Source organism: Gadus chalcogrammus, chromosome 5 (genome assembly GCF_026213295.1).
Source record: "Gadus chalcogrammus isolate NIFS_2021 chromosome 5, NIFS_Gcha_1.0, whole genome shotgun sequence".
Classification (NCBI taxonomy): domain Eukaryota; kingdom Metazoa; phylum Chordata; class Actinopteri; order Gadiformes; family Gadidae; genus Gadus; species Gadus chalcogrammus.
Genome location: NC_079416.1, coordinates 19,178,290 through 19,199,040, shown reverse-complemented (window position 1 = coordinate 19,199,040; position 20,751 = coordinate 19,178,290). Strand labels below are relative to the sequence as shown.

The following is a 20,751-nucleotide window of genomic DNA, read 5'->3' as shown; positions in this document are numbered from 1 at the left end:
GTGCAATGGAATCTGAGTGCAGTTGTGTCATCTGTGTGTGTGTGCGTGTGTTTGTGTGTGGAAATGTCTGGTGTGTGTGTGTGTGTGTGTGTGTGTGTGATAGTAATAGCTACATTTGTGTGTCTTAGTAGGCATATGAGTCCAGTCCTGTGCCATTGGAGTGTGTGTGTGATTGTTCAAGTGTGTGTGTGTGTGTGTGTGTGTGTGTGTTGTGAGGGGCGCGGTGTGAATTAACATTGTGTGTTAGTAGGCCTATGTGGGCTGTCTAGCCATCTGTGTGTCTGAGGAGACACAGGGAAGAGAGAAGAGAGAGAGACTTCCATTTGGACCAAACCATAAAATATAACAGGATCACAATAACAGGACATATTGTAATACAAGAATAATGTGATCTATTATTGATTGCCCCGGATTCTCTCTGTACTTCTAAACACATCCAGTGACATTTATGGGGTAGATCCTTTGGTACTTACATGAGCAGTACATGGTTAGCCTGGGTTATATTCATCATAATGCGCTGAATGTAACACATGAATGTAAGTCCAGCTGTGCTGTGCTAATACGGTAGTGTAGAGGTTAGCATCTACGGCTAGCTCTAGCAGCTGTGTTGACATGAGAAAAAACAGTGGCTTTTATTTATCTCTCGCTCTCGCTCTCTCTCTAACGGCTTTATTGGCATGAAGTACATAATAGCTACGTTGCCAAAGCAATAAAAGTAAAATAAATTGCAAATACAAGATAGAAGATAATCCCTGCCGAACCCCAAAGACACACACTGGCCTGAGGCCCAGGAAATAGAGTGTCCCCAGTCTCCAGATGTTCCAGAGCTGGTTTCCTCTCCTGACCCGCGGATCTGGTCCCTAATACCCAGAGGGGAGGGGGGGGGGGGGGGGGGTGAAGGACAGAAGGACAGTGAGTGGATGTGTGTGTGGAAGAGAGAGACAGAGCAAGAGAAAGAGTGTGTTTGTGTGTGAGAGTAGGCAGTTTTCATGTGTGATTGGGACAGAATGCTAGGACTGTGTGTGTGTGTGTGTGTGTGTGTGTGTGTGTGTGTGAGACAGAGTGCTAGGAGTGTGTGTATGTGTGTGCATGCGTGTGTATGTGGTGTGTGCGTGTGTATGCGCGTGTGTGCATGTGTGTGTGCGTGTGTTCCAACTCTTTCCCATCAGCAGTGCCCCCTGCGGTGCCCATCCCCCCTCACTCTTGCCCTCAAGGACCCTGTTGCCCCCTGTCCACTTACATCAGGGCTCCAACACCAGAACCACCACCATCGCCTCCACCACCACCCAGCCCCACCAACACCTCCTCCACCACCCAGCCCCACCACCACCTCCACCACCACCACCCAGCCCCACCACCACCTCCTCCACCACCACCATCCAACACCACCCCCACCCGCAGCACCTCCTCCACTACCACCACCCCATCCCTCTTCCATCAACACGACCTCCACCACCTCCATCCAACCCCACCTCACCCACCACCTCCACCACCACCATCCAACCCCACCTCACCCACCACCTCCACCACCACCATCCAACCCCACCTCACCCACCACCTCCACCACCTGCACCCAACCCCACCTCACCCACCACCTCCACCACCACCATCCAACCCCACCTCACCCACCACCTCCACCACCACCATCCAACCCCACCTCACCCACCACCTCCACCACCACCATCCAACCCCACCTCACCCACCACCTCCACCACCATCCCTCCTCCAACACAGACCACCATCTCCACCACCACCACCCCCACCACCCCCTCCTCCACAATCAACGACCAACACCAACGCCTCCATCAGCCCTCCCAACTCCAACACCACCAGCCCTACCACCACCACCGTCTTCTCCACCACCACCACCACCACCACCCCCATCTCTAACCCCAACACACACAAGTCGGTAATGTGGGACTTCTTTGTGCTCTCGGCGGCCGTGAGAATAGAACGGGCCCTCAGGGGACAGAACATGTTCAACCAGATCCGTTACAAGAAAAGATTAAAACAAGAAAAGACGAATTGAAAGGATAGAGATTGATTCTCTCTGCTTTGCATGCTTCTTTTCTTGTTTAATTTATTTAAAACAAGAAAACAAATCAAGAATACATCCTTGCACTTTCCATATTTAATTTATTTTAAACAAGAAAAGACAACCCTTGTGCGTAAATAGTTTTTTGTTTCTTTAAAATAAACTATTTACACACACCTGCGCGTCTCTGTATGAGGGCTTTAATCAGGCGCTGTAATCAATTCCAATCATCAAGACATCCAAACACAGAGCTGGCCTGATCCGGACGGATTAGGGATTCCGGGACTTTAAAGGCATCAGGGAACATCTTTTGTTTTTGTTGCCCGGCTGGTTCCCGTTAGCGTATAGCCGTTACGGTTTCACAGCAAGAATAAAACATGAGCAACCGTGATTTTCTTTATTCTTCACTCCGTTTTCTAATCCGATGTGTGTGCCTGACATTACCCGGAGCCAGCTGTGTGTGAAACGAAGCAGGGCGAACAAGATGAGCTCATACTTACAGCACGAGTGCTTTTCTTTATGGAGCTGGAAATACAATGAAATAACATAAATTAAATGATTCACGAGTGTGAGGTGGACTGAGTTCGAGGGCCCCTGAGTCCAGCTGCGTTCTGCGCTCGTGGCCTCCACGCACACTCTGATTCTCTCATGTTTGCTCCTGATTTTCTCTTGTAGACTTTGAACTGTTTAACTATTAAAAAGGCCTCGCCGTGAGGTGAGCTCCCTCGGTCTGGAACGAGTCCAGAAGGACGTGGGTCCCAACACCGGCTCTTCCAGGCTCTGGAAACGGGAGGCTCAGACCGTAGCTCATGATTTATTCAACTCAATCGCTTACTCAGTCTGCGGAACACAACCGCTCCTGTTGAAGATCGTCGAACCCGCCCGTTCCTTTGAGCCTCGCGGTAAAGATCAGGGTTCGGCTGAAGCGTCCGATTGCCTGTGGCGCAAAAGCGCGGCTCTTGCACGGCGGGGGAGGGGGGGGGGGGGGGGGGGGGAGGAGGAGGTGGATCGGCGCTAGGACCGCGCGGCGCAGTGCGCAGATCCCAGCAGCGGCAGCAGCAGCAGCAGGCTGTTCGTGGAGCGGCTGGCGGTGCTGCGGTTCATCACCAGCAAGGCACCGGCCGCAGCTCAACTCCCCCCCTCTCCCAGCTTTGTGTCCTCGGCAGGCGAACCTGAACCCGTCGGGCTCGTGGCCGGAGCCCGCCATATGGGCTCAGGATGCGCCGGATACGGGCCAACGCCATCGCGATTCTGACCGTCGCGTGGATCCTGGGAACGTTTTATTATCTGTGGCAGGACAACAAGCCGCAGACCTCCCCGTCCTCCGCGTCGCAGCCCCGCGCCGCGGGAGCGCGGATCGGGCAGAAGGGGTCCTCCGGCCGGCTGGAGATCCACCGCGAGGACCGGACCATCCCGCTGATCGTGAGTGACGGGCGGTTACGGAGCGCGTGCTGAGTGGGAATCGCGTTAATGGAAAGTGTGTGTGTGTGTGTGTGTGTGTGTGTGTGTGTGTGTGTGTGTGTGTGTGTGTGTGTGTGTGTGTGTGTGTGTGTGTGTGTTTGCGTGCGCGCAGATACGCGCACGTGCGTGCGTGTGTGCGCGCAGATACGCGCGTGTGTGTGTATGTGTTTGTGTTTGTGTGTGTGTGCGTCGTCGGTGACAGTGGCGTTCTGCAGGGGAGTGTGTGTTGCATGTTGATGTGTGTTATGAGGGCGCGAGGGGGATGTGATCTAAAAGCAGCTGCCATGCGATACGTTTTTTTCTTTTCTGGGCCCTCGTCGGTAGCGACAGAAATATGTCACTTGGAAAAAAAACATATTTATATTACAATTTTATAAACACTCGCAAGAACGCCGCTTCTTAATTTCTCCATAGTTATTTATCAATTCTCTCAGCGACGTCCCTCTCCCGGAGCACGAGATCCCGACGATAAGAGGCTTTGCTTAAGTCCAGCGCGGCGCGCGGACGCCGCCGAGTTTCCTTTGATCAACCCGCGGTCCCTCGTTTCGAGCGCCGGAACCTTTATCACGCGCTCAGCTCGACGGATCAGAGGAACAGAACCAGAACGCGCGCGTGGAACCGTTGACTGTTATCAACACGCGGGCAGACGTCGTCGTCCTCGAGACCGAAGGTCCTTGAAAGAGCGTCATTACAGGCCGGTAATAACAGCCGGGGCAACCCAGGGCGAAGCGCCCTGCCCCGCGAGACAAGAGAGCGACGAGACGTCTGGGAAACAGGTGTGATTTTACTAACAAATGAAACACGCCGCCGAGTCCTCCCAGGCCACGCGGCCCCTCGGGGCTCGGGATGTGGGTCATGTGAGTTGTTTAAGAACGAGGAAAGGCGCAGAGCATGACGGGAGGTCGTGGGCCGACCGACGGGTGCGTGTCTGTCACCTGTAGCCGAGCAGATGTTCCTGAGCGCCGCGACGGGTCAGGACCGGGCCTTTAAGTGTGTAGACCTCCACTCAGAGTCTGACCCAGGCGGCTGGTTTACCATGATGCTTCTTCTGCTTCACTTTCTGTGTCTCTCTTACTGTCTCTCTCTCTCTTTCTGTCTCTCTCTTTCTGTGTCTCTCTTTCTGTGTCTCTTTATTTCTGTGTCTCCCTTTCTGTGTTTCTTTCGCTCCATCTTTTCTTCTTTCATTCCTTTAGTTTTTCTTCCTATCCCATGTTATATTTGTTCCATCTTCTCTTCCTTTCCCTCCACTTCTCCCTCTCTCTTCCTCTCGCACCGTCTTCATTCACTCCCTCCCTCCCTCCTCCTCTCCCCCCCCTCTGTCTCCGCAGCCTGGCTGACTGATTCACCAGCCTGCCTCCGTCGGCTCTGTGTGATGACTGTTGTCAGGCGGAGCCTGTCCACCTGTCGTTCACATCTGCCGTCCTGCGCAATGTCTTCCATTGAGTTTCCATGACTCCACGCAGCGCAACATCTGCCTGACGCCTCGGGAGCTAGCGTAGCACGCTACTTAGCGTCCAACAGGGCTAGCTAGCCCATTAGCTGGAAGGGGGTGGGGCGCCATTGTTGACACCAACTGTTACGGCGGACTGCTCGTCTCCTGGAGCACAGTACCCAGTACATAGTACCCAGTACATAGTACCCAGTCCACAGTACAGAGTACACAGTACCAGTTCACTGGCCATTACACAGTACCCAGTCCACAGTACCCCGTACAGTATAGTACACAGCGCCCTGCAGTACACAGTACACAGTACACAATACAGAGTACACACTACCAGCACTCAGTACACAGAACACAGTACCCCGTATACAGTAACCACTACACAGCGCCCAGTACACAGTAAACAATACAGAGTACACAGTACATAGTACCAAGTACCCAGAACACAGTATCCAGGACCCAGTACACAGTACTCAGGATCCAGTACCCAGTACCCACACAGTACCCAGTACCCGATACATCATACACATGGACAGCTGTAGCATTTCAACCATGTCATATTAATGAAGCCACGGTACACATCTGGTGCACATGATTAACTTGTGTTACTGGAAACAGGGCCTATCTTTGCCTGGCCAGACTTCCCTGTCAACTAGTAAGCGTACACCTTGGGGGGGGGGGGGGGGGGAAAGAGAAGGGAGAGAGACTGAAAACTGCGGTCACCAACCAGTCACATACTTGCAGGTGGATACTCCTGGGGTTGCTAAGCAACTGTCATCTGGCAGTTGTAACCCAGACTAGCTGGCCGGTTGAAGTTGAAACCAGCCTAGCAGTGAGCTGAAATGATGATCATTTTAGACTTGCAGACAACGCAGTTCGATCAACCACAGTTGTGACGTCACTATTGGATAGAATGTTTAACGGCCTGTACTGGGTGATCAGTCTTGTCAAACCTGGTGGTAAAGTAGGGAACCTTTAAACGACTACATTTCAGTAGAGATAAACACTTAGTTAATTGTCCCCAAAAAGGCAATCCTGGAACAAAAAAGGACAGTGCAAATACACAAGAATATTGATTATTTTTATTGCTATTAACGATTAATACATAACTATTATTGGTCATTCAATATTGACGACTCGGTAGGCCCAGGTTGTTGCTTCAGGAACCATTCAATGTTTGTCGAGTGAAGACCTTCTATCCCATGTGTACAGTGAGTTTCAGTTCATGAAGTTGACACGACCAAACCTTCCACAAAAATTCGCCTTTCCTGTGAAAGTAGGCTAATCCCCTGCAGTTTAACCACAACACACGGGTTATTAGCTAGCTAATGTTTCCATAGAGATTTACTGGATGGTTACGGATTAACAGAAATGTCGGTGCTGGGTTCCCGTTTCCTCTCTTTCCTTTTTTTTTCTTTGATATACCTGTATTTATTATTCCTCATAGGTAGGCAAGCAGACAGACAGGCTGACAGACAAGTGCAAAAAATAAATAAATCTGGAAGCCGCATTAATTACGTGGTGTTATTTTAAGGACTACTTAAAGTGTCTAAATCGCCACGTATACGTTTTCTTATCCATATTTGTATTTATATTGATACATTAATCACAATAAAATATCAACAAGCTTCATACGAACATAGCATGGCGTAGTTAAGCAAGGTATAGCATTGCTTGGCAAGTGACCGTTGTAGCTTAGCACTGCACATCATGACTTGGCTCGGCTTAGCATTGGCCAAACACGATTTAGCTCCCCATGTGAAGTCATGGAGGGCCAGATGTTGCAGATCAGTATGTGTGGGTCACGCCCGTCCACCCGTGACCGAGTAATGGAGGGTACACATGCTGCCTTCACAGCACAGCTTATCGAGATGTTTCAATTAACTTTATTAATACAATCATGGAAACATTTTTGAATAACAGCATTTGGAGAATATATGTTTAAAAATGTGATTTAAAAGAAGGGGCTTTTTTATGAATTACAATTAACATATAATTTAACGAATCATGCATGCAATATAAAAAAACAGTATGAAATACACTATGAAGAATGATGGCGTATATAAGACTATCTTAATCTACTTTAGTTTTTTTTGAGGGATGTAAAAATAAGGTTCTTGTCTCAGCTGAATGAATTAGGAACCTGGCCTTTTCGTTAACTCAATTGGCAAAACATCAATGATAACCTCTCCGCCTTTATTGGAATGAATGCGTTCTTCTATGAGAGAAGAAGTCGTGACCCCCCCTGTAAAATACCACCAGACAATGATTTGTTTGGTTTGTCTTCCTTCATAAAGTCAAACAAACTCGAAGGCTTTGCTTTGGTCGTTCTTCAGTGCCGTCCTTCATGATGTTTTCAATGATGTTGATCAAACTGCGGTACTCAGATGAGCTATTTTGGACCGCTTCGCTGGCGACAGTGCAACATCTTAATCGGCTGTGTGTGTGTGTGTGTGTGTGTGTGTGTGTGTGTGTGTGTGTGTGTGTGTGTGTGTGTGTGTGTGTGTGTGTGTGTGTGTGTGTGTGTGTGTGTGTGTGTGTGTGTGTGTGTGTGTGTGTCAGTATCTGTGTGTGAGCATTTCTACGTGCATTCGTAAAAAAGATGAGGCGAGTAAGACATAAAGAGGGGCAACATGTTATAAAATGAATGTCCGTCCGTCCGTCCCTCCCCCTCCCCTCCACCAGGTGACCCACCCCCCGCGGGCGGAGCAGCAGTTGCAGCTGATGGGGGGCTTCGAAGAGAAGGCGTACCTGGCGGGGAAGCAGATGAAGCCGGGTGAGGACCCCTACCGAGAACACGCCTTCAACCTGCAGGAGAGCAACCGGCTGGGCAGCGAGAGGGCTATCAGAGACACCCGGCACTACAGGTGAGGAATCAATTAGAGACACTACAGGTGAGACACCTGACACTACAGGTGAGGGAATCAATTAGAGAAACTACAGGTGAGGAATCAATTAGAGACACTACAGGTGAGACACCTGACACTACAGGTGAGGGAATCAATTAGAGAAACTACAGGTGAGGAATCAATTAGAGACACTACAGGTGAGGAATCAATTAGAGACACTACAGGTGAGACACCTGACACTACAGGTGAGGGAATCAATTAGAGAAACTACAGGTGAGGAATCAATTAGAGACACTACAGGTGAGACACCTGACACTACAGGTGAGGGAATCAATTAGAGAAACTACAGGTGAGGAATCAATTAGAGACACTACAGGTGAGGAATCAATTAGAGACACTACAGGTGAAACACCTGACACTACAGGTGAGTGAATCAATTAGAGAAACTACAGGTGAGGAATCAATTAGAGACGCCACAGGTGAGGAATCAATTAGAGACACTACAGGTGAGACACCTGACACTACAGGTGAGGGAATCATTTAGAGAAACTACAGGTGAGGAATCAATTAGAGACGCCACAGGTGAGGAATCAATTAGAGACACTACAGGTGAGACACCTGACACTACAGGTGAGGGAATCAATTAGAGAAACTACAGGTGAGGAATCAATTAGAGACGCCACAGGTGAGGAATCAATTAGAGACACTACAGGTGAGACACCTGACACTAGAGGTGAGGGAATCATTTAGAGAAACTACAGGTGAGGAATCAATTAGAGACGCCACAGGTGAGGAATCAATTAGAGACACTACAGGTGAGACACCTGACACTACAGGTTGTGGCTGTGGTGTCTCTAATCAATTAGAGACACCACAGGTGAGGAATCAATTAGAGACGCTACAGTTGAGGAATCAATTAGAGAGGACCATCAGAGACAACCAACACTACAGGTGAGGAATCAATTAGAGACACTACAGGTGAGGAATCAATTAGAGGGACTACAGGTGAGAGAATCAATTAGAGACACTACAGGTGAGGAATCAATTAGATACACTACAGGTGAGAAACCAGACACTACAGCTGAGATAATCTATTAGAGACACGACAGGTTAGACACCCGACACTACAGGTGAGATAATCAAATAGAGACACTACAGGTGAGAGAATCAATTAGAGACACTACAGGTGAAAGAATCAATTAGAGACACTACAGTTGAGAGAATCAATTAGAGACACTACAGGTGAGAGAATCAATTAGAGACACTACAGGTGACACACAAGACCCATCAGAGACAGACGTTACAGGTGAGCAATAGCTGAGATATCAGATATCATAGGTGATATACCAGATATCACAGGTAATAAACCAGACATTACAGGTGAGAGGGGATCAATTATATGACGCGCATTACAGGGGAGAGGGAACCAATCATAGACAGGACATTAGAGCGAAGGGTCAGGCCAGTTCTCATGGAGATCAACCCTGACACCAGGCTGACCCCGGGGCTCTGGATGATCTCCATAAGAAGATCAAGGCTCTAAACCGGGCCAGACCTGTGGGGCTCAGGCCCCAGACTGGTGACGGATTTACATCCAGGCCGTGGGCGTACTGCATGGATATGGTGACCTCTGAGGCCTCTCAGAGCCCTGGGTGGTCCTGAGTGGAGGTAGCCTGGCTGTTGCCAGACCAAGCTCAATCGTAGGTTGCACATTGGTCTGGGGAGACTGCTATAATTTATTTCAGCACAAGAGGCGTGATCAACGGGCCTAGTTCAAATGACTCTGTACGCAATTGGCTGCCTGCCGTCGCTTCCCTGTCGTGATTGTGTTAAACCAGCCAATAGCGCGCCAGGGGGTAAGCCTGCTTGGTGATTGGCTCCCGCAAAAAAACGATCGGAAGCAGAAAGAAATGTATTGCGCTTCCCCCGACCCTTCTGCAGGGCGAACTCAAATCGCCGGCAGAAAGAGCGGGGCTACCCAGTCTAGAGTGTAGGGGTCAGGTGGGAAGACGGTCTAAATAAAGACAATGCACCACCTAGATGTAGATACAAGTGGTCTGTCGTCGAGCCCCATGGCGTTAATTCTGCCAGGCACACAATATACGTCGGCTTTCGTTTTGTCAATCTTCAGCACCCGTCCTCAATCCCTCACATCCCCTGACAGACGCTTGTTGATCTGTTGATGGCTCCACTACTTGTGGAACACTGGAGACCTTCATATGATTAGGAGAAGATCCGGAGACCTTCATATAAGAAGGAGAACATCCTGAGTCCTTCATATAAGAAGGAGAACATCCTGAGTCCTTCATATAAGAAGGAGAACATCCTGAGTCCTTCATATAAGAAGGAGAACATCCTGAGTCCTTCATATAAGAAGGAGAACATCCTGAGTCCTTCATATAAGAAGGAGAACATCCTGAGTCCTTCATATAAGTAGGAGAACATCTGGAGACCAGTGTTGGTGGAAGGTTCTGGGCGTTGTCGATCCCCTGTGGGTGGTTCCTGGGTGAGGAACCTTGACAGGTTCTCATGGCCTCTCTCTGGTCCTCAGGTGCGCCTCTGTGAACTACGACGCGGACCTGCCGCCCACCAGCGTGATCATCACCTTCCACAACGAGGCCCGCTCCACCCTGCTGAGGACCATCAAGAGGTGGGCGCACGCGCGAGCGCACGGACGCACGCAGACGCACGCAGACGGACGCAGACGCATGCACGTGCACACACACAGACGGATGCACACACACACACGCGCACATTAATGCACACACACGCATGTGCGCACATACAAACACACACACACACACACACACACACACACACACACACACACAAACACACGTTACTCTCTTCAGTCTTTTGTTCCATATTAAGACTTTACAATGGATCAAAACAAAAACAAACATATCTTTCCCTCTCTGTCCCCATTTCTCTTAATATATTCCTTTCTCTCTTGCTCTCTCTCCCTCCATCTCTCTTTATCTCCAGTGTGCTGATGAGAAGTCCAGCTTCATTGGTGCAGGAGATCATCCTGATAGACGACTTCAGCTCAGATCGTGAGTCCCTGAGTTTAATACAAGCTTAATCTGTGTATTTATATTATGTGTTCACACACTCTCACTCTTGCTAAGCCTGATGGTCCCCGTCTGTCTGGAGTTTGATTTGTGACTTTGCACTCTCCCTGTTTGTGTGTGTCTGTGTGTTTCTGTGTGTGTGTGTGTGTGTTATGTGTGTGTGTGTGTATTTTAATCAATAGCTGTTGAACTTTGAACCCATGAAATAAACTCTCCCAATCAGCCGGACCAGCTGTCCTCTAAGGAGCGTTACTAATGCAGTAGTACACTGATAGTCTCTCTCTCTCTCTCTCTCTCTCTCTCTCTCTCTCTCTCTCTCTCCCCTCTCTCTCTCTCTCTCTCTCTCTCTCTCTCTCTCTCTCTCTCTCTCTCTCTCTCTCTCTCTCTCTCTCTCTCTCTCTCTCTCTCATATATAGTGTCTCCGTCTGTCTCCATTCACTCATACATACGGCTTTATTAGCAGGACATGTTGACAATATGTGTTTAAATCAATCACTACATTGATTAAATAACCATCATAAATACCTCAATGGCTCTCTCTCTGACTCGCTCTTTCTCTCTCCATTGCTCCTTTTATTCTGGCTCCTCGCATCTCTCTGGCTCTCACACTCTCACACACACACTCACACGCATGAACGCAAACATACACACACACACACACACACACACACACACACACACACACACACACACACACACACACACACACACACACGCATTATTAATCAACTGATGGTCTATGTATACTGTCTGCTTCCTCCCGAAGGATTATGACATTGTTATATCACACACCCACAAATGTGTGTCTATGTGTGTGCCTGTGAACCGGTGTATTTGTTTGTGTGTGTGTGTGGGCTGTGCGTGCGTGCGTGTGTGTGTTTATACAGTCTGTCTCTGTCTGACCCGTGTTTCTCTCTGCGGGTCGGATGGGAAAAGGCTGCTCTGTTGGTTTGCTTACAGAACAGAGCCCTTATTGTCCAATCAGATGTTTCCTTGTGTTTGAACATCCAGAGGATACTAAAGTGTCCTTCCTGCTTGGCGTTTAGGTTTAATATTTGATTTGCAGGACTGTACATGAGCACTGATGCAATGTGACCATAAGACACGGCTCATTTACCTTAGTGGTGTGTGTGTGTGTGTGTGTGTGTGTGTGTGTGTGTGTGTGTGTGTGTGTGTGTGTGTGTGTGTGTGTGTGTGTGTGTGTGTGTGTGTGTGTGTGTGTGTGTGTGTGTGTGTGTGTGTCCATGTGCGCATGAGGAGAACAAGGAGGAGAAGTGAGAGGACATTTTTTCTGGGTTAGATTCAACAATAACAATTCCAAACCTCTTCTCTCTTTCTTTCTTTCCTCCCCTCCTCTCCTCTCTTTCTCTCCTCTCTCCTCTCCTCCTCTCCTCTCCTCCTCCCCTCGCCTCCTCCTCCCCTCTCTTTCTCTCCTCTCCTCCTCTCCTCTCCTCCTCCCCTCTCTCCTCCTCCCCTCTCTTTCTCTCCTCTCCTCTCTCCTCTCCTCCTCTCCTCTCCTCCTCCCCTCGCCTCCTCCTATCCTCTCTTTCTCTCCTCTCCTCCTCTCCTCTCCTCCTCCCCTCTCTCCTCCTCTCCTCTACTCTCCTCTCCTCCTCCCCTCTCTCCTCCAGCTGAAGACTGCCAGCTGCTCTCTCAGATCCAGAAAGTTCACTGCCTCAGGAACGGCAGAAGAGAGGGTGAGTTTGTGTGAGTGTGTGTGTGTGTGTGTGTGTGTGTGTGTGTGTGTGTGTGTGTGTGTGCGTGTGTGTTTGGGTAGATGAGAGTCTAGCTGTAATACATAAAAGGAAAGCTTAACTGTACTTAATCATGCAAAGCATAATTAAGTATGATTACCTTAATCTTAAACCCTTTTTAATAACATTTAACTGAGGCACATTAAGAGCAATGCATTTCAGGTGCGTGTCACATTCTGTTTAATTAGCTTGTTGATCAGATTCTAGCGTGTATGAGTGATGCTGAATTAAGCAGCGTTCAGTAAACACAGTAGGGCACCCGCTCAGACTCAGGACCGTGATGTGCTCATCACATGATGTCCTCATCACATGATGTCCACATCACATGATGTCCTCATCACATGATGAAACCACATTCCACCTCTCTACTCTGAGGGCGGGGCTGCAGGTCTGAACGTAGTCCTGCACTTTATTGGTGCAAACATGATGCTGCAATGTCACAAACACTGTGCCACGCGTTCACACACTCACTCACACATCCACTCACACACTCTCTCCCACATTCACTCACACACTCGCTCTCACGTTCGCTCACACACTCACTCCCACACTCCACCCTCACTCACACACATTCACACATTCACTCGCTCACACATTCGTACACAAATAACACACATAATTTATCATAAGAATCTATAAACTCTCTTCTGCCTCTGGACACAGCTTAACATGCATCCCAACAACGTGTTTCACCACGGAGGACATAATGTTTACGGCGGTGGGAGTTAACTGTAGCGTCTCCCTGGAGTCGTAGTGGGAGACGTTCCAGAAGCCGTCGGCGAGGATGTGTATGAGCATGTTGAGTCAGAGAGGACAACAGGTGTTGACGACGCGTCAGACAGGGTTAACAGTCTGTAATCTCTTGCCAAACCCTCTGAAACTGGTTATTTAAAATGACGCCACTCTTCCAAGTCAAGCTACACCACAACACGCACCGCAACACAACACAAAACAAGGCAAGACACAACACATCAAGACATAGCAGAATACAACACACCACAACACACACCACACCTCACCACAACACACACCACACCTCACACAACACACACCACAAAACACACCACAACACACATCACAACCCAACACAAAACAAGACAAGACGCAACACACCACCAAAATAAGGGGGTAGGACCTGATAATTATTCATTATAATAACTCTTATAATATAGATGATGCGTTCCCCCCCAGGTCTGATCCGGTCCCGGGTGCGGGGGGCCAACGCGGCATCGGCGCCTGTCCTCACCTTCCTGGACAGCCACTGTGAGGTGAACGCCGACTGGCTGCAGCCTATGATCCAGAGGGTCAAGGAGGTACGCTCACTTCCTGTTGGTCAGGGGTTGGTCCTGGGGACAGGACTCTCTCTCACTCACTCACTCACTCACTCACTCACTCACTCACTCACTCACTCTCTCTCTCTCTCTCTCTCTCTCTCTCTCTCTCTCTCTCTCTCTCTCTCTCTCTCTCTCTGTCTCTGTCTCTGTCTCTGTCACTCTCACTCTCACTCTCACTCTCACTCTCACTCTCACTCTCACTCTCTCTCTCTCTCTCTCTCTCTGACCTGGTGCTCGGCATCCATTTAGATTTATTTTCCCCTCGTCTCTGTAGGACAAATTTACTATTTCTCAACACAGATGTAAATTAAAATGCTTCCATGTTTATTGTCGTACTACATGGGACGACAGTAAACGTGGGACCATAGTCCTAACCTTGACCGACCACTGGTAAAAAGACGATTATTTGTAACCAATAATTTATAAAATAAAAGATAGCAAATACTTCTCTCTCCATGTTTAGTTTTAAATATGCTGCTTTTTGATTAAAAAAAAAAAGAGCTACGATTGTAGATCAAAATCAAATACCTCAAACGAAACTTCCAAAGCACAAATCAAACCAAATCAAACGCACGTACTAGCCAGAAGAGAAGCCAGACTCTGAAGCGCATATGGGGTCTGTCTGACTCACTTCTGACTGACATCCTGGCTGGGAACTCAGACCTCCTCGTCACCATCACCTCTTTATCACACTTCAACCTCCTCTAGACCTCCCCCCCCCCATCATGACAAACTCCACTCCACACTCTCTGAACTCCAGGGCTGATTATGGTTCCACGTAGTCGACGCAGCGCAAGAACCACGCAGACGCTTCAACGCAGTTTTAGGTTCTGTGTCCGGTTTTAGTGAGCGGACAAATCTTAGCCCTTGGTGCTACGTCTCCTCGACGTTGCATCAGCGTGGGAAACATAACCAGCCTTTCAGTCTGCGCAGAGCTAGCCTAGAGCTTCTTCTGGTCACGTGACCCTACGTTCTGATTGGCTACATCATCAGCCTGGCCCTCCTCCCGTAACAATCGCGTAACAATCCAGAACGACCAAAACTTATTTTCTGCCGAGAACCTCAACCAGTGCACACTCTCGTTCTCGTGTAATAATCGTGTTTTGTTATCGAGTCAGTTTCTGCAATAACTGCCCTTATGGCTGTGTTTATTCTGCTAATGCTATCGTAGCCGCTCGTTGCTAAGGGAGACGCCATGACTGTTTAGCGAGCAGCGCCGGGTACCTAACGTCATCGATGGCCCTTGATCGCCCCGATAAGGGTCGTAATCTCAGAGAGAGAGAGAGAGAGAGAGAGAGAGAGAGAGAGAGAGAGAGAGAGAGAGAGAGAGAGAGAGAGAGATGAAAGGCTAGACGGGACAGTGTGAGATGGAACGATTAGCAGATATGGAGAGAGAAAGAAGTGATGAGAGGGAGAGAGAGAGGAGAGGTAGAGAGAGAGAAGAGGTAGAGAGAGGGAGGAAAGAGAGCGAGACAGAGAAATTTAGAGGGGGAGGAAAAAGGAGAGAGACATGGTGAGAGTAGAAGGGGGAGTTAAAGAGAGAGAGAGAGAGAGAGAGAGAGAGAGAGAGAGAGATAGAGCAGGTCAGGTCATGTGATCAGGACGGGTTCCAGGCTAGAGGAACAACAGCCGAGGAGAGACAAGCTTCCTGGACTCGAGCATGCCTTTATTTGACAGTTGACAGTGTTTATGGGCCTAAGAGGACACATAAACCTGCTGAGGGAGAGGGAGAGAGAGAGAGAGGGAGAGGGAGAGAGCGAGAGCAAGTGTCTTTCGTACACTGCACACATTCTATTCTTGTCTGTTCTACAGAGGAATCGGCGCATGTTGGACCAAAGGCTTTCACATTAAAAGCCTTGTAATCACGCTCACACTTCCACATTAAAAGCGTCGTAAAGATCTATGGAGAGAATCATTTCCCAAAGTGCTCCCTGACATCCCTCTCAGATTCCTGTTTGACGCACACAATAACACACACACACACACACACACACACACACACACACACACACACACACACACACACACACACACACACACACACACACACACACACACACACAAACACACAGTAATAGGAGCGGAGTTCAACATGGGTTCAGATCCCTGAGTAAAGAGGCACTAATTGAGAACAGTCGTTGGCACTAACCTGACAAAGCAAATGTATATGCACACACACACACACACACACACATGCTCAGAAACACACACACATGCTCAGGAACACACACACACACACACACACACACACACACACACACACACACACACACACACACACACACACACACACACACACACACACACACACACACACATATACACACACACACATACACACACACACACACACACACAAACACACACAGTTGCCTGCTTTGTCCTCATTGTGGTCGGGTTGCAGGTAGTTGATGATCTCACAGGGTGCAGGCGTGTCTCGTCAAGGTCTTATCAGATACATACACACACGCACACACCCACGCACACACACACACACACCTGCACTACTTGAACCCCAGCGTAGTACGCTCACTGCAGTGTGCTATTCTTGGGAGGGTTTTTTCTCAGCCCTTCTAAAACAACCAGCTGTTTTTCTCTTAGTGTAACGTTGAAGAAGCAACAATATGGAGGCTTGGAATGCGCGTGACATCATGTGACACCTGCCAATGATTTGAATGAAAGTGACTTCTTTTAATTAGGATTTTTTTTGGGGCTAATGCAGATTAATACTTTTATTGCAGAATAATATTTGCAGAAAAACGCACATATCCTGTCTGACCACTTCTGCCCTTCGACCTGACCTGTGACCTGTGACCTCTGACCTCTACCCTCCCCCCCAGGACCACACCCGGGTTGTGAGCCCCATCATCGACGTCATCAGCCTCGATAACTTCGCCTACCTGGCCGCCTCGGCCGACCTGCGAGGAGGTCAGTGTGCACACACACACACACACACACACACACACACACACACACACATACACACACACACACACACACACACACACACACACACACACACACACACACACACACACACACACACACACACACACACGTGCATGCACACACAAAGATACACAGAAGCACACGGACACACATGGACACCCACACACGCACGCAAACACACTCGTACACACACACGCACATGCACACACGCATTTCAACACAAATGCACGCTCGCTCAAACGTGTGCACAAAGACACCAGCGCTCAAACACACATGCACCGACGCAATTACGCACACACGCACACACAGATGCACACGCACGTGCACAAACACGGCCCAAGACGGATGCTGTTGCTATGGAACCTATCTCTCAGGATACTCGTGAAGTTCAACAGGAAGTCCTCCACAGAGCTCTGGAGAGACTGAATACAAACTGGAGAACCTTCTGAAGCTGTGGTTCCACGAGGGTTTGAGCCATTAGCCCCACGCAGCAGAGACATCCACACAGTGTGACGGCTGGGTGAGCAGCAGGAGATAAAGAGCTCAATAGCACGACTCAGGAGGCAGAAAGAGTGTAGAAAGAATTGTCTTTACTAAAGGGTTGTGCGGTACACGGGAAACCAGTAGATCAGGCAAACAATCCGGCAGGGAGGAGGCAAAGAGGGAGTCACCAGGCAGGTATCAGGAATCAGGAAACCATCGCTCAGAAAATGCTATGACACTTGATACAGAGAACAGAGACAAACTGGCACAGAGGAAGGGACACGCGTTGACTGAATACACTAGGAGGGGAATGTTGATGAGGGATAGGTGAAACCAATTAATGTCAGCGAGGACAATCAGGGACACATAAGGACAGGGAGTGAAAACAATCAACCAAGGGGGGGGGGAATGTGAGACACAAGATGAGGGGGACTGAGGAGAGCTTGTATCTGGACTGAATAGCCGTGGTCGTCTGTAGCTGTGGTGACATCAGTCAGCGCTGGTGAGCCGGGGGAGCCGGTGACATGATGAATCCATTGGCCACCGCTGGCTGATGTGGTGGGGAACGGCCCAGACATCCTCCTAAGACTGGTTTCTGTTGTGTGAAGCCCCTCTTGTTCACCACTCTCAATGCATCCTCTCTTCTCTCTCTCGCTCTCTCTCTCTCGCTCTCTCTCTCTCTCTCTCTCTCTCTCTCTCGCTCTCGCTCTCGCTCTGTCTCTCTCTGTCTCTCTCTCTCTGTCTCTGTCTCTCTCTCTCTCTTGCCCCCCCTCTCTCTCCCCAGGTTTCGACTGGAGCCTCCACTTTAAATGGGAGCAGATCCCCATCGAGCAGAAGATGGCGAGGAGCGACCCGACGCTGCCAATCAGGTCGCTGGGTTCTTCCGCCCCTCCTCACTGGTCGTTACAGCCTCTCTCCTGGCGCTCGCTCGCCCTTCGTTACCGAGAGGCGCGGATTACAAACAATAATTAAAGACCAACAGAGAATATATAAATATGTATATAGGAATATAATATGTCTGTATAGTATATATATGTATAGTAAGAGCAGTAGAAATGTCGATTTATAAACCGTCAACAGCAGGATAATAAATGACATGCTGGTTGGGATAGAAACTTGGCCTGGCTCCTTTGGGCGGCATGTGGCCCAGCAGGTAGAGCGGGTCGGCTGGTAACCGGAAGGTTGCTAGTTCGATCCCCGGCTCCTCCTAGCCGAGCGTCGAGGTGCCCCAGAGCAAGAAACCTCACGCAACCTGCTCCCAAAAAGCTGGCTGTCACCTTTCGTGGCTGACAGCCCCGTCGGTGTGTCCATGTGTGCGTGAACGGATGAACGTTAGACGATATTGGAAAGCGCTTTGAGTGGCCACTGGTTAGGAAGGCGCTGTATGAATGCAGCCCATGTGCCTTTTCTTTGTTCTCAAAGTATTTGAATGCCTTTATGGATGCACCGATGGGTTGAAGGTGAGCGGGACTGACGTGTAGCCTGGGACCGCAGGTCAGAACAGAACCTGGGTCTCTCTCTGCATCTTGTCCTGCCATGAGCTTTTCTGAGAGGGCTTCCCGTACGTGTAGCCCGAATCACAAGCATGCTACGACGCTTGTTAGCTTTACGTTTCAGAAGATGCACTTTTCTCACCACTGCGCCCCCACCCTTTTGCGGTTCTACACCTCGTGGTGACAGAGGCATGTTCTGTTCTGTCTCCCGGCCCTCAGGACCCCCGTCATCGCCGGGGGGATCTTCGTCATGGAGAAGAACTGGTTCAACCATCTGGGGCAGTACGACACCCACATGGACATCTGGGGCGGGGAGAACTTCGGTGAGCTCTCCTCCATATCCTCCTCCTCCACCTCCACCCCCTCCTCCTCCTCCTCCTCCTCCTCCTCCTCCTGCTCCTCCTCCTCCTCCTCCTGCTCCTCCTCCTCCTCCTCCACCTCCACCCCCTCCTCCTCCTCCTCATCCACCTCCTCCTCCTGCTCCTCCTCCTCCACCTCCTCCTCCTCCTCCTCCTCCTCCTCCTCCTCCTCCTCCAAATCCTCAGATCATATCCTGATTTAAGGTCTTTATGTCATGAGTCATAGTTCATATCCCCCTTTAACTGTCCCATGACTCCGAGTCTCACAGTAGACTGGGAGTCATGGTTTAGTCCCATGACTCCCGGTCTCTCTTTAGACTGGGAGTCATGGTTTAGTCCCATGACTCCCGGTCTCACTGTAGACTGGGAGTCATGGTTTAGTCCCATGACTCCCGGTCTCACTGTAGACTGGGAGTCATGGTTTAGTCCCATGACTCCCAGTCTACAGAGAGCCTCTCCATGGAGCTGACGTCTGGGGTGGTGGTGTTCCCCGTCCCCAGAGCTCTCCTTCCGGGTGTGGATGTGCGGAGGCAGCCTGGAGATCCTGCCCTGCAGCAGGGTGGGCCACGTCTTCAGGAAGAGGCACCCCTACGACTTCCCCGAGGGCAACGCCCTCACCTACATCAAGTGAGCTCACAGAGCGCCGCGGGGGCTAGACGGCACGGCCACGCCCTGTCTGTCTGTCTGTCTGTCTGTCTGTCTGTCTGTCTGTCTGTCTGTCTGTCTGTCTGTCTGTCTGTCTGTCTGTCTGTCTGTCTGTCTGTCTGTCTGTCTGTCACTGACCTGTCTGTCTGACCTGTCTGTCTGTCTGTCTGTCTGTCTGTCTGTCTGTCTGTCTGTCTGTCTGTCTGTCTGTCTGTTTGTCTGTCACTGACCTGTCTGTCTGTCTGTCTGTCTGTAGGAACACGCGGCGTGCGGCGGAGGTCTGGATGGACGAGTACAAGCAGTACTACTACTCAGCCCGGCCCTCGGCCCAGGGCAAGGCCTATGGCAGGTGAGCCCCCCCGGGACCCCGGCCCCTAGCCCCCCCCCTCCCCCGGCCCCTAGCCCCCCCCTCCCCCGCCCGGCCCCTAGAGACGTCAGTGGAGGTATCTAGTGATGTGGTATCCCTAGAGACGTACATTAGGACACCCTAATGTACTATAATGTAATTTAATCCAGAACATAGCTGCTACCCTGTGCCCCTTTACTTTGTATAGTACGGTATTATAGGGTCTGGGAGCAGGAACCGTAGTAATGGTATGAGGGCATGTTCATCAGAATGCATCATTTGCTGTTGTACAAGCCCGGTCGTGTAACAGGAAGACACAGTGCTGGATCTCCTCTGAGGGTTCTCTCCGCCAGCCACACCCTAATATAATACACTTCATCTACACATTAGCTCATTTTCTTACTCTCGCTCTCCCACGCATGTGAACTACTTCAGAGTCGACGTCTCAAACGATGGCCAGATGTTGAGAGCCGTTGTTGGCCCTGACCGTCAACCCAGGGCGTGTTCAGAGCTATCGGTTCAGGCTGGTGT

The 20,751-nt window shown here is 49.8% G+C and overlaps 1 protein-coding gene across 1 annotated transcript in view; it reads left to right on the top strand.

Moving 5' to 3' along the window:
* Positions 1-3,049: 3,049 nt before the first annotated feature.
* galnt16 (UDP-N-acetyl-alpha-D-galactosamine:polypeptide N-acetylgalactosaminyltransferase 16) overlaps positions 3,050-20,751 on the top strand; it is a 31,157-nt gene continuing 13,455 nt past the window's right edge. Inside the window, exons 1-11 of the mRNA XM_056590179.1 lie at positions 3,050-3,457; positions 7,623-7,804; positions 10,338-10,436; positions 10,772-10,839; positions 12,489-12,554; positions 13,803-13,924; positions 16,786-16,873; positions 18,162-18,246; positions 19,090-19,193; positions 19,730-19,856; positions 20,131-20,223. Coding sequence (XP_056446154.1) covers positions 3,254-3,457; positions 7,623-7,804; positions 10,338-10,436; positions 10,772-10,839; positions 12,489-12,554; positions 13,803-13,924; positions 16,786-16,873; positions 18,162-18,246; positions 19,090-19,193; positions 19,730-19,856; positions 20,131-20,223 — 1,238 coding nt within the window. The 5' untranslated portion in view covers positions 3,050-3,253. The remainder of the gene's footprint in view (positions 3,458-7,622; positions 7,805-10,337; positions 10,437-10,771; positions 10,840-12,488; positions 12,555-13,802; positions 13,925-16,785; positions 16,874-18,161; positions 18,247-19,089; positions 19,194-19,729; positions 19,857-20,130; positions 20,224-20,751) is intronic.